At 37.5% G+C, this 13,140-nt stretch overlaps 1 protein-coding gene across 2 annotated transcripts in view; it reads right to left on the reverse strand.

Moving 5' to 3' along the window:
• Positions 1-13,140, reverse strand: part of MGAT5 (alpha-1,6-mannosylglycoprotein 6-beta-N-acetylglucosaminyltransferase) — a 124,483-nt gene that overhangs the window by 64,012 nt on the left and 47,331 nt on the right. For both annotated transcript variants that reach the window (XM_075710163.1, XM_075710162.1), the window contains exons 2-3: positions 11,024-11,412; positions 6,925-7,092 (exon numbers count right to left, since the gene is read on the reverse strand). In XM_075710163.1, coding sequence (XP_075566278.1) covers positions 6,925-7,092; positions 11,024-11,261 — 406 coding nt within the window. In that variant the 5' untranslated portion in view covers positions 11,262-11,412. The remainder of the gene's footprint in view (positions 1-6,924; positions 7,093-11,023; positions 11,413-13,140) is intronic.

Genomic DNA, 13,140 nt, shown 5'->3' on the forward strand with positions numbered 1-13,140 from the left:
GTTAACACTAAAGTTGTTAAAAGAGAACTCAACAGCCAATACAGCAGAAGTAGTTAATGCATGAGGCAGAAAAGCTAAGGAAACTTTGAATAGATACACCAAAAATATTCTCTCTCACTGAGCAGTGCTACATACAGCAACCTGATACTTAACCGTTCTTAGACTTAGAAAGAGTTCTTCAAGTACCAGCTACGTACAAGAGGGGTGTGGAGGAGAATGTGATGTGAGCCTTCACTTGCTCATTTTTATGGGATCAAGACATAATTAACATCTTCCAAAGCGACACTTTTCAAGGCAAAAGAACATTTTGTAAACAACCAGTCTGGCACAGTTTTCAGTGCAATTATACTATCTGAGGTGTTAGATGGTTACACTTGTCAAAAATTTAGCTTTCCACTGAACAAGCACAGTAGAGTGATGACAGTGGCCTCAGAGCACCTTGGCCCTTGCTTTAAACAGCATTTTTATTTTAAAAAACTTGGTTTGCAACATGCATATTCAGTATTAACACCACTATTATTTCATAGTGTTTTAAAGCCTGAGGAATTGAAACAGTTTCCTTTAGTTTGTTTAAATCAAGTTTTTCCCAGAGCTGCCAGAAGAACAGAGCAAGAGTTCACGATTTGGAGCAGGGACGACACACATGACACCCACAACCACAAAACAAAGCCCAAACCAAACCCAACCCACAACACACAAACCCCACAACTCCTGCTTACCAGGGGGAAAAAAAAAAAAAAAAAAAAAATCACATGAAGAAAACAAGAGGACTGATTCTTTGATCATGTTTGTGCAAGCAGATTGTGCTATCTGATGAAATATACTTACTGCAATACTGTCCCACAAAAATCAAGGATTTCTTTCATAGTTATCTTAGAAAAGCACAAGTGTTAAAAGCCAAGTTGCCTAAACCAAACTGATCTTGTGCCTGTCACATGGAACCAAGGATTCAGCTACAACAGAAGCAACCACGTAGACAAGCTCTGCTTGAAAGTGCCATGGTTTCCTATTTCCCAATTTCCGTTTAATCATTTCCAAAACAGCAACTTAAGATTTACCTAGGGTGTTATTCATGGCAGTGGCTCAAAGCTTCCTGTTCTAACAGTTGATGAAAACTCTTCTCTGCTAGGCACCCAAGGGTTAGATTAATACTTTCTTGTGTGTATGGGAATATATTACTTCCCACAAATGGAGAAAGGATGGCTACCAAATATCTTAAAAGCTTTTCACTACAACTTGGATAAATAAAGACAGAGGAGAGAGAAAAGGAAAGTGGACCTTATTGCTTCTGAAAACAAACAGCTGAAGCCTTCCAAGCATCTTTATTAACAACTCACTCTTTCATAAATGAAATGGAGGTTCTGAAAAAACAGTTGAAAATTGTTAGTATCAAAACAACCAGATTGTTTGATGGTTTTGAGGAGGCAAGAAGAAAAAGGAAACTATGCTTATAATTTTACACATGGATTTGAAGAGGAAAAAAAAACCCCGTAACATCTAACCTCCCACTGAAGCTACCCAAGGTGCTCCACGGCTCTGCTTTTTAAGATTATTATGCAGCCTCACTGTCTAGCAGAGGTCCCATCCTCAGCTCCTTTGGGATTAGGATTAAAGACATTTGTGATACTAAAATGCCCTATTATCCTTTCACAAAACCCAAAAGAGAAGAGAGGCTGTTTTGCTCTTGGGATTCCCTTCATGAAAGATTCTGTAAAATTAACTTCAGAGGAAGAAACCAGGTGCAGTACCACACTGTGAACATTAAACTGAAAGACACTAAGGATACGAATACACAGTACAGTCTACATATAAATCAACAATGCTAGTTGTCTGAGAGTCTGAAAAGGAAGAGAGAGATTTCTGGTGTCTAAATGGGAACTCAAAAAGGAATCAAATAAAAGTTTGAGTTCACCTACTTCAGGGACAGCTGAGTTACAGTCCTTGCTAAATCCTCAACATTTCCTCCTACCAACTGTTATCACCTTCTTATTATGAACGAGCATAATCCAGATGGATTTTCTTCAGATCCTTTTATCTGCCAAAAACTCTACACACCACCACAGAACGATATTTGCCGTTGCAGATTTCACCACTGCTGCCTCAGTTCTACACTACGTTTGACAGCCAGAGGTGGAACAATTTAAGGAAAAAAAAAAAAAAAGAAAAAAAAAGCGCCACTTTCTCCATGCCTCGCCAAATAAGGAGCATATCTGATGAAGAGACCTTTGTAAAGTGATGCATAACTTTATTTCCAAACAGCCCCTACATTTTAAACACTGAGTCATATTCTTAAGATATCTGCACGTCTGCCCAAAGTACAATTATAAATCTTGGTCAAAGAGTATGCTTTACTTATGCTAAGTAATCTCCAAATACCAGCATATCTTGGGTTTCAGTATGGTAATGAAGAGGCTGCTCTACTGAAAAAGTCATGGGCTCTGTACCAATAATACCTATCACATAAATTGTTTGTTCTGGCTACTGTGGTCAAAGCACAGGGTAAAAATGGATTTTAAAAATTCCCTCATGTTTTTTCTTTTCATCAAGAAACTGTCCTAGTTCATCTTTCTGCTACTGGTGCTATCATTTACCAGGAAAACCTACAGAAGTTGCTGATAAAAGTTTTAGAAGACATTTGGTCGCCCTTCAAATGACATCCTGAGTACAAACAGTAGTTACAGTTGTTTTAAAAGGAGCTACAAAACTCATCATTATTAGGTCTTTTCTCATCCACCTGGTTCAGAGGGAATTTTTCATCTGCTTTTACACCTGTAAGGCTGCAAAGTCTGTGTATGCCTTTCTTAACACTGTCATCGAGTTACAGGCAACTGCTGCCCACTAGCACAGAGCAGCCCTGTTCCTTAGGGGAACAGGAACTACTCAAATTTATTTGCCCAGGCAGCTGCAGTGACCACTCTCAAAGTCTGGATATCTACATCCCCAAAAGAATATTAAAAATATCAAGAAGTACATAGAAGATTTTTTTTTTCTTCATTAGAAGGATGGATTCCACATTGCAACACCAAGGGACTGTGGTAACTGAAGGTGGTTGTAGCTCAGATATAGCGCATTAGGAGTAGTAACCTTGCAAATCTTTCTTAATTACAAGTAAGAACTTTCCTGGACCAACAGACATTTTGCCATCAAGACGTATAGTGGGCAAAAATTAAATACCCTCTGACCTCAGTTCATTAAGAAACGTCAGCATTTTAAACAAATTGATTTTTCAACCACTTTGCAACTGACAACCATTTCTCAACATACATTCTCTTCATTGTTACCTGGATTACTTACACAGTCACATTCAAACTCGTATCTGAGCTAAGCTAAAAACAATGTACATATGAACTGAAGAAAACATCCATACATTTTAATACTATAAATATTCCCTTTTCATACTATTGTTCTAGTTACCTATACAGAAAAGGTGGACAGGAGTGGAAATTTTTTTTTAAAAATCTGTATCTGGTCCAGTTGCCAGTGTCCTTAATCTCAAAGAAAAGACTTTTTCAATCCATAAATCTGAGTAATGGTCACATACCAGTTGTGTTTATTAAACTCAGAAAAAAACATAACCTGGACTGATTCCAATAACTTGACCCTGAAACTAAACCAGGATTCTTGCATTATCACAAAACATCTGTAGCATATGGATTACTGTTCTTAGGACTACTTTCTGAGTACAGCAATGTACCCAATAAAAGAAAATTCCACTTGCAGAGAGGCTTTGGAAAGAGAAATTATAACTAATCATCATAATCTCTGTTCTTCCTAGTTTACAGATAAAATAATACTATTTTTTTCCCATGAAAGTGTTACTAATACTTAAAATACACAATGAAGAAAGCCCATAGCACATTCAGATTGACAAGTCTAGCCTGCCACGATAGTCAGTTTTAAGTTATAAGAAAAATATTATGTTTTGCTCTTGAGTTTGTGTCCAGTCATAATCAGCAGTGAGGATAAATATTTACAGTATCATCACCTTCCTGTCATTCTATTATGTCTTATTTCATCACTTGTACCTACTCAGGTAGTATATAACACATAGTAAACTTTACACAAGGTCATTGAAGACAAAACCCACAGATTTCAGTATGATTAGTGACTCCACTATTTACTACCAAGGTTTATAAGCAGTGTCACTAGATGCTAAGGTGCAGCTTAAGCCTGCATGAAACTTCATTTATTTCAGAAAGGCTTTCCATAGGTAAAGGGACAAGGTTACACAGATTATAGAATCAGGTCTCAGTGTTCTGTGACAGCTCAATCCAAAAATAATAAACGCATGAAGCAGCTCCACTGGAAGCAGGACTCTTCTAGGAAAACCTGCTAATGACACTGCACTGTTGCACTGATGAATGAGGCTGTAAAATGCTTAATTTACTTCAGAGTTTTAAGCAGCAACTCCAAGGCAAAAAAGATTTGCAAAAAAATAAACTCAAGAAGTCTTTAAAAAACATTACTAAAAATATTAAACATGATGTTGTTAAGATACTCCATAAATACTACGGTTGTCCAGACAGAAAGAGCAAAATTACTAACAATAGCTAACATGAATTTCTCTGAAGTCAGCGTTAAAATATTACACCTGATAGAGAGAAACAGTAATCCTAACATGTTTGCTTTCTGCGATCACTTCATAGTGTAGCAGCTGAATAAAGAAAACAATGGAAGTATCATCTGTATTTGTAGACATACATGTTTCAGCTCCAGTAAAATGACAAACTGTTGGGTAACGAAATGCCTTCTCTACAACAATTTTCAGATTATCTCAATTGCTCTAGCACAATAAAAAAGGGTGCTGTTGAAATATTACAGACAAAACCAACACTGTAGCTGGTATTGTAATCACAATGTTTACTCACCTAGCTTATTTTCTGAACAATTCCTTCCTAACAGAGAAGATATTATGATTTTACTGGAATCATATGGCTTCCAGAGTTTGCTACTGTCAGGAAACTGCTATGAAGACAGAAGTAGAAACAAGTTTTTCATTTCCATTTGGCTGCCTCTCATCAGATGAATTTCCACTGATTGCTTCAAATGGATGAACAGTAGGCACTTTAACACAAGGATTAGCTTCAAGCTCTATTCTACCCATTGGTACTATCCAGCCTGGAGATATCTGAACAGCAACATTGCCCAAACAGGTACCAGAACAAAACATTAATCAAACCTTAGGACACTGTTTCCTAAAGGTTTTTCTGTTGTTGCTGTTTAATATAGTGGCTTCAGATATTTTAAACTTAGTGTACCAAGAGTCAAAGGTAAAAAACTGAAGCTCTAATAAGACAGTGGTCTCTGCCACAGAGCAAGCCTCAGGCAGCAAAAAGCTATGTAAACACTGCAAACTGAGAACTCCTACCAAGCTCCTTAAACGCTGCTCCTGAGTACTAAAGCTGCGCATCTAGCAAACTCCAAGAATAATAAACAAATTCAATTCACCCTAAGAACTGATGAGAGGCGTTTCCTAGTCAGATAAAAACAATGATCCTTTGCCTATAAATGTATAAACAGTGACATGAGCATGCTTCTTCCAATTACCTGCAAATCTATTGAAATAACAGCACCAAGTCTCTCTTTTGTCCAGCTACAAACAGAAGATATACAGGGATGTTTTTAATTTTATATATAGCCCAGAAACTATAACAACACTGCACTAGCTCACTTCCCATCAAAGTGGAAGATCTTCCAACAAAGATCTTGTGTCGTACTCCTTGTGGTAGCAACACAGGTCACCCTATTAGCAGTCCGCAGGTGCTATACCTCTTCAGTTACTTCTAATCTGCCTTCAGTCTAACCAAGATGAAAGACACAGGGGGGAAAAAAGGTACCACAAGGCAAGCAGCAGTAAACCACACATGCAAAGGGCTGTTGTAAATGCCTATAAGCATATTTCTACTATGTGGCAAGAGAGACACAAAGATCTGTCTCACCAAGAGAGAGTATGCCTTTAACATCCTGGTACAGATAAATGCAGTCAGGACAGAGCAGCTGACACAGCAGCTCTGCTGGTATGCTGTACGTGGGTAATCACTTGTGCATCTGCTCTCCCAGACTTCCTTTCAGTGGTACTACCCTACCAAAGGCAGCATCTGCTTCTCTGTTTTGACAAACTTAAGAGCTTAACACCCTCTCAACAGAAGTATTTATTTTTACAGGAAACCCAAGCACAGGCAAGACTCAGGAGCACAGCTGTCAACCTATTTACCAAGTTGCCCTAACTCTTCTCTCCTGTCCCCTTTTTGGGACTGCAGAGATCATAGGCAGGGCAGACTCAGACCTTCTGGGTCAGGACAGCCAGCATCTGTTTAGACTTGGTGACAGAGCAAAATGCCCGGCATGCCCAGCAATAGACAAGGCAGTATACACAAGAAGATCTATTCAGTGTACCGACCACATTCAAAGCTGGGAACACTAAAGGAACAGAGACATGCAGGTGAAGAGGCCAGCAAGGCATTCTACTACCACAGGATGACTCCAATGATTTGAGAAGTTGTAAGGGTAGAAAACAGTCCATTCACTGAAGAGAAAATTAATGACTGCAAATGACATTTTAAAACATAGATTTAAGCTGAAGGTACCAGTTAGGTCATTTCTGTCTGTCAAATGATAAGAGCTATTCAGCAGAGTAGGGAAGGACATTTTTAAATCAGAACCAGTAACACATAATAAATGTTTTCTTTCTTTAGGCAGAGAATTTTATTTTCTTCAATGTGTTCAAGTTAGCATAGAAGAAAGTCTTCCTCAGAGCTTGTAAAAGACCACTGGACTTAAGATTGCCATTGATACAGGCTAGACTTTGAATTTTGTTTTCTATGACATTCCAAGTATCTAACACTGAAAAATCATGTTATGGCCAAAAGAGAAAAAATACAGATTAAACAGCCCATAAATATTTTAAACAATTGCTATACGCACCTGCTACATTAAGCTTTTCAACTGCTCCTAAGCTGGGAGCAGGAGTGCTAGTATTGTTGGTAGAGTTTGCTCCTGTTCCATTAAGTACAAGATTTTCCACCTTGGACTCTAGCTTCCCAATGCGCTGCAAGATATTATCCAACAAGACAGCAAGTGTCTTCTTCAAATCTACAAATGAAAATGAAAAGTTAAATTGCTTAATAATGCAATGCACACTGTCAGACAGAATCAAAAAATAGATACAAGAATGAGACTGGAATATATATAGACACTTTATCAGCGCACATCTTTGTCATTAGCAGTTCTATACACTAATGTTCCGTACTTTGTTCAGCCTCAGATACAAGTTTCCCTGGACGTGGAACTTGTCTTCCTATGTATTTTATAAAGCACACTGCAACTCTTACACTTATCCTATATTCAAGGTGAAATGTGCGCCTTTATGGGTACACACATGGGAACAAAAAAATGCGTGCTTTGTAATAGCTCAAGTTGCTTTAATAATAATGAATCTAAACCTAAATCCATATTCAAGCACTATCACAGAAACAGTCTGCTAGATGCTCAGTCACCCAGAAACAAAAATCTCTTTCCCAAAAGAAGGGACAGCTTTGAGCCAGTACAAAAACCTTCTCCTGCATCTCCTCCACCAAAATCAGGTTCTGCACCAGGAAGAAAAAAAAAAAAAAAAAAAAAAATGTTAAGTTCAACCTTTCTGTCGTATACAGAAGGCACCATAAATCACCTGTTTCTTATCTCCAGTCTGTTGGTTATTGCTTCTACCTATTTGTTCTGACAACAGCACTTCCTTCAAGTGGAAGGCAACATACAGTAACAGGAGTTTGCATATGAAATGACAACCCAGAAAGAGTTCTCCGATACTTTTTCTTTCCCTTTTCTTTTGTTCAGATTTCTTCAAGTAACACAGAGAGTTGGGCAAGCTAAAAGAACTGTGGGCAAGAGGGGAAAAATAGACCACTATCAGACTGAACTGTATCATTATAGTGGCAACAAGCCAAAGAAGATGAAAGAAAGTATTGTTCTTTGTTCATTTATCCTTGTCTCAGGATTAAAGAATTTGGTATGATGAATTTACATTATTTTCCCATTTAATTACATAAAATAATTACATATGCATATGTATAATACATTTGCTGCTTTCCACAACTTCAGAATCAAGTAACTTTCTAATCTGCAATAGAAAATTTCTCCTTACATCTGAAAAGATTCCTCTGCCCCAACATCAGTTGTATTTTTGCCATGCTTATTTTGTGCTGCCTCTATTTTTTTTTCCATGACTAGGCTAATCCTTGTGCAAATGAGAGAGTAAATAGGAAAAGGCTATTACTTTTAGAAAGCTTATAATTCTTCTTTCCAAATAAAAGGAGAGTTACATTTATTCCATGGAGCCATAAAGTAGATCTTTCTCTTTATAACTGCACGTTTTCCTTTGTCCTTGAAAGATCAGAAGATGGAATCTTAAGCACTAATGATCTGGAGTATCTTAAAAGTCACTTAATAGTCATGTGCAGAAGAAAAGGAAAGAGTAGAGCAGGGATTTAACATGAACAAAACCATGGTACAGAAGGAGGAAAAAATCTAGGAAAGAAAGGTAGTAAAAAAAAATTTCAGGAAACAATGAGGAGGAAACACAGCATACATAAAGGCATACAGAGAGCACAAAGAGAATAACAGCTAAACATTGCAATTTTTTAATACTGATACCAAAACACTGATATGAGAGACTGCTTACCAGAACAAAAAAGCAACTGGAGGCTAGTTTGAGAAGGGGAGAGCAGAGGCACAGATTCAGAATAATTTTTGCAAAACAACTGTTTACTGCTATAAAAATCTAATACTCACTGTGTGTATTTGGACTACAACTTCTAAAACTGTTGGATCCCGCTACCTGACAGGTTAATATATGGTAGAAAGAAAAAGTAAGAAAGTGAACAAGCTGTTCAACCACAATTAAGGAATGACTGCAAACCTTTTGGGTGGGTAAAAGCAGCCAAATCAAGCAAACTTAAAACTTATTCTTGAACATGGAAATCATGACTGTGCTCGCTAACAGCAATCAGAGGATAAGATTAAAAGAAATAAAAGGCTAAATAGCAAGGGCGTTAATTTTCATAGAACAGTGAACCAGCTTTGACCCATTATCATTAATATTAGTCATTAATGTGTTTATTCCTGAACAGCTAACCTGATCATTTGCTATCAACAAATCACTTGGTACGCCGAACAGGACAAACTTACTTCTTAAGTCATTATTATCTTACTCAGTTTCATAAAGTATTATTTAATATGGTGTTATTCACTCACCATAGCATCTTTCCCTCTAATATTTTAAATAAATATATTACCATTATTTTGCGTCCTTCCAAACTCCTTAATTGAAAACACCTGCCCAAACTTGTCTTTAGCCTTAAAATTCTTCTTAGCTGTGGAACTTAAAATTTCTGCACAAAACTTAGCTTTACTTTCACAGAAGCATTACAAAGTTATTTCACCCACTTTCAAATGCAGTTTAACTTCTCCTGGGGAACTTCACCACTGTTTGGCAGCAAGCCAACTCAGTCCTCAGCGGCATTTGCAACAGGAAATGAATGCCACAAGCAACAAGCTGCAGGGGGATCTTAGCTTAAGGGTATCCTGTACTCTCAGACCTAGCTAGAGCACAGATTAATGCAGTTACCCTTCAATTTCTGGAGACATATTGGTTTTTGGTTTGTTTTTTTTTTTTTTTTCCTTCAACTCACCTATCATCAAAGCACCCTTACTTGATAATGGGACACTGATGATGGCTATATAGCAGAGAGGGTTTTGTTTTAAGCCTATGCACACAATTCTCTCGGAACCTCTACTAAATATTGAGCTTGTGTTGTTTTGTAAGATTACAATACCAGTATAGTTCTACATGCAGCCACAAATCAGCAGAAGTTACAGAATAAGGACAGCTCGTTGTTTAAGCAACAAAGCAATATAATTATTAGCTATGTTTGGGATGATAATCTCAGCCTTACAGGCAAGCACCTTCATGTAAAATCAAAAATTCTTTTTTTAGAGGAAACAGAAATAAGACATGGAGAGAATCTCCCAGCAGGACATTTTCATTACACGCACCAAAAAGTAAAGAGTGTTAAAAGAAAAGTAGAAGAAAAGGCACAGCCATTGTCTGTTGCATCCTAGCCTTTATTTTTTGTCTAAGCCTACAAAAGACATCCATCCAATTTCTTCAGAGCTGAATATTAAGGCAACTATAAAAGGAAACAAATCTAGATGACTAATTAGCCATTAACTTTCCAGATAGCCTGAAAGTGCATAGGTAAGTAGGAAAGAAAGTGAGTTTAAAAAATGCTAAACAAGTAAGATGTATGATGTGATCCTACCAGACTGAAGAGGGACCACACCTAACCTGAAATTGGATATTCTTATTTTCATAATATTTTCTAGCAATATGCTTTGTTTCTTTTCCGCATGTTTCCTCTCGAACGTGCACACGAACTTAACTGTCATGTTGTACAAAATGGAAGAGAGTAAGCATTAAAACTCGCTGCCGAACAAAGCACTGAAACTCACAAAAAGAGTTCTCTACCTGAGGCAAATATGATATATTTAAGCTTAATTTAAGCTTATGCCAGATACATAAACTTAAACATTAAATAAGTTGACTGAACAAAGAAGTGAAATGGGAAAGAAGAGGAAACAAACATAGCAGGTCTCCACTTTATCAGTAAAGCAAGTTCTTCCTCCACAAGAATTTCTTTGGTCATGACGTGCAAACTGAAAAGCCTCCCAAGTTTCTCAAAAACAGCAAAAGTGTTTTTAAACTAAGTTCTAACAAATAACCTGAGGCATACCAGATATAGCTACTAGAAAGATGTAGTAAAAAACAGAAGACAACTTCATCTCCAAGTGACTGGAAATGTAAAATTTGTCCCATTTCATACTTGCAAGTAAAGACCGTTTTCTCCATCTGTGCAGAAAATCCACAGTGCAAAGTACTGTCAATTGAGCAGCATTATGAAGTAAAATGTTTGGACAACTTAGAAAAAACCTTAATCAGATTATCATGTAATCTAGAGCACACACTTACCGTATGCTGTCACTGTCCCAACATAAGGCCCATCAACCACATTTTTATTTTCTTCGGCTAATGCTTTGATGTATCTTTTGCTGAGATCCAAAATTTGCTCACGCAGGACTGAACTGCTTTCGTGTTGTGTTTGCTGCTGAATAGTAAAATGCAGAAGCATCATTCCCCAAATGAAACCAAAAGTCACAAGAAAAAAGCCAAGTTTCTGAGAGGACAGCTTCCATGGAGAGAATGCCATGATTCCCAACAGCTTCACAGAGTTACTACAGAAGTTCCTAAAGCGTGAAGCCAAACAGCAAGTTCATGGTCCAGGTATATAAATATCACAGAGCAGGACTCAGTCTTATTCCAACTCCTTAGTCAACATATATCCGTATTTCAGTTCCATCCTGTTGCAAGAGGAAACAAAAGAAGCATAGTTACCCACAACAGATTTGAAGTTTTTACTAGCTATACGAGGTCTTCACTCTAACTGGGACAAAAATAGGAGTAGACAATATGCTTTCTTTGTAAATGTTTAATTTGTATGTATCAACATTGTACTCTACTAGCCAGAGCACAAAGAAGCTGAGAAAAGCGCTGGAAAGAGAACAAAGAGGGAGCAATGTGCTTGAGCAGGTGTAGAACACGTCTCAGTACCTGGATCAAATTCAACGCTTCAAGCGATTTCCAAGCTGAATTTCAAGGTAAGGCTGCTTCTACTTTTGTGTGTGTGCGTGTGTGTGTGTGTGTACGTACACAAAACTGTGCGATGTTGGCAGTGAAGCAATAAGACATTTCTCAACATAATTCAGTTCTCAGAAAACAAGTAATTTTAGCTGGCAGTGACACTGCTCAGAGTTCCTGGCAAGAGCTACGGCATATGGCTAGATAGGTGATCAGGAAATCAGACTCCCTCAGGGGTAAAGAGGAAAAAAGAAATCTACATTATTTAAGCCAATACACTCTCCCGGCTTACACTGCAAGCAGTCAGAAGGCTGGAATAATCTCCTCTTACTCCTGTGTGGCCTCTGCCATGCATAGTTACTCCTTATTCATAAAACATAGTCCAATGAGTTTGCTTTTTGCAGCTAAATTCAAAACACATACTTGTGAATGCGACAACATGTCTTTTGTATAGAAAATTAATATTCTCGGAGCTTTTCACACACCAGGGAAAAAGAATTGCAATAACAACCTTCAAGACACAGCAGGACCATCTTTTCATGGTAAAGTCAGAGATAAAACCTGGCATAAACAATCCAAAGGCAAGAAAAGCTCTGCGATGAGGGCCAGAGGCAGGGTCCTTAGCATAAAACCACACGAGAAGAAAGGTAATTAAAAGGTAATTAAGCGTAACCTATCGTGTTAAAACACAGATTTGGTAAAATGTTATCCTTTTAACTTCATAATGCTCCCAGACAGGATTAGAGAATGTAATGTTCCCTTCTATTCTGCACTTGCACAGATAATGCAGATGTTACTCTGTTTTAATAGGATAATTACACAGATGCCTGCTAGCAGTGCTCCCTGTTTGTTAAAATTCCCTTTAGATCTTCTGCTTTCAGTTGAACCAGCAGTTCTGCAGAGGGACACAAATACCTTCGGACCACTTATCTTCCAACAAGTCTTGTGCATGCATTTAGCATTATTGATTATTATTGACTGTAGAAGTGAATGTGCATTACACAGTAAACTAAAAGCAGGCAAGGCAGTGACTGTACCACGCATTTACGTTGCTAAAACAACAATTTGTAGCCATCTTTTGCTTCAGGAGGAATGGTGCAGAAAAATGAATTGCAAGTACAGTGAAAAAAATTAGAAAGCCCTCAAGTTGACTTTTTCCACACTTAAAATATCTCAGTAAAGAAAATGAATGGTGTCAACAGAGAAAATGAAGACTGTTCAATGCCGCTCTCCATAAACTTAAGTTAATTTTGCAAGAAATGGCAGAAGGAAGTTTTACTTCTTTCAGTTTATTTAACTATAGCCTTGGGACACTCTTGGGCTGACTAAGAAGTAAGAGTATTGTTATTTCATTAAAAACTGAATTGTTTACTATTCTCTTGCAATATCTGCTGTGATAAAATACAGAAAATCCCATAGTTTAAAACACATCACAACTTTAAAAAGAAATC

The sequence above is a fragment of the Pelecanus crispus genome, chromosome 5, assembly GCF_030463565.1.
Source record: "Pelecanus crispus isolate bPelCri1 chromosome 5, bPelCri1.pri, whole genome shotgun sequence".
NCBI classification, from domain to species: Eukaryota; Metazoa; Chordata; class Aves; order Pelecaniformes; family Pelecanidae; genus Pelecanus; species Pelecanus crispus.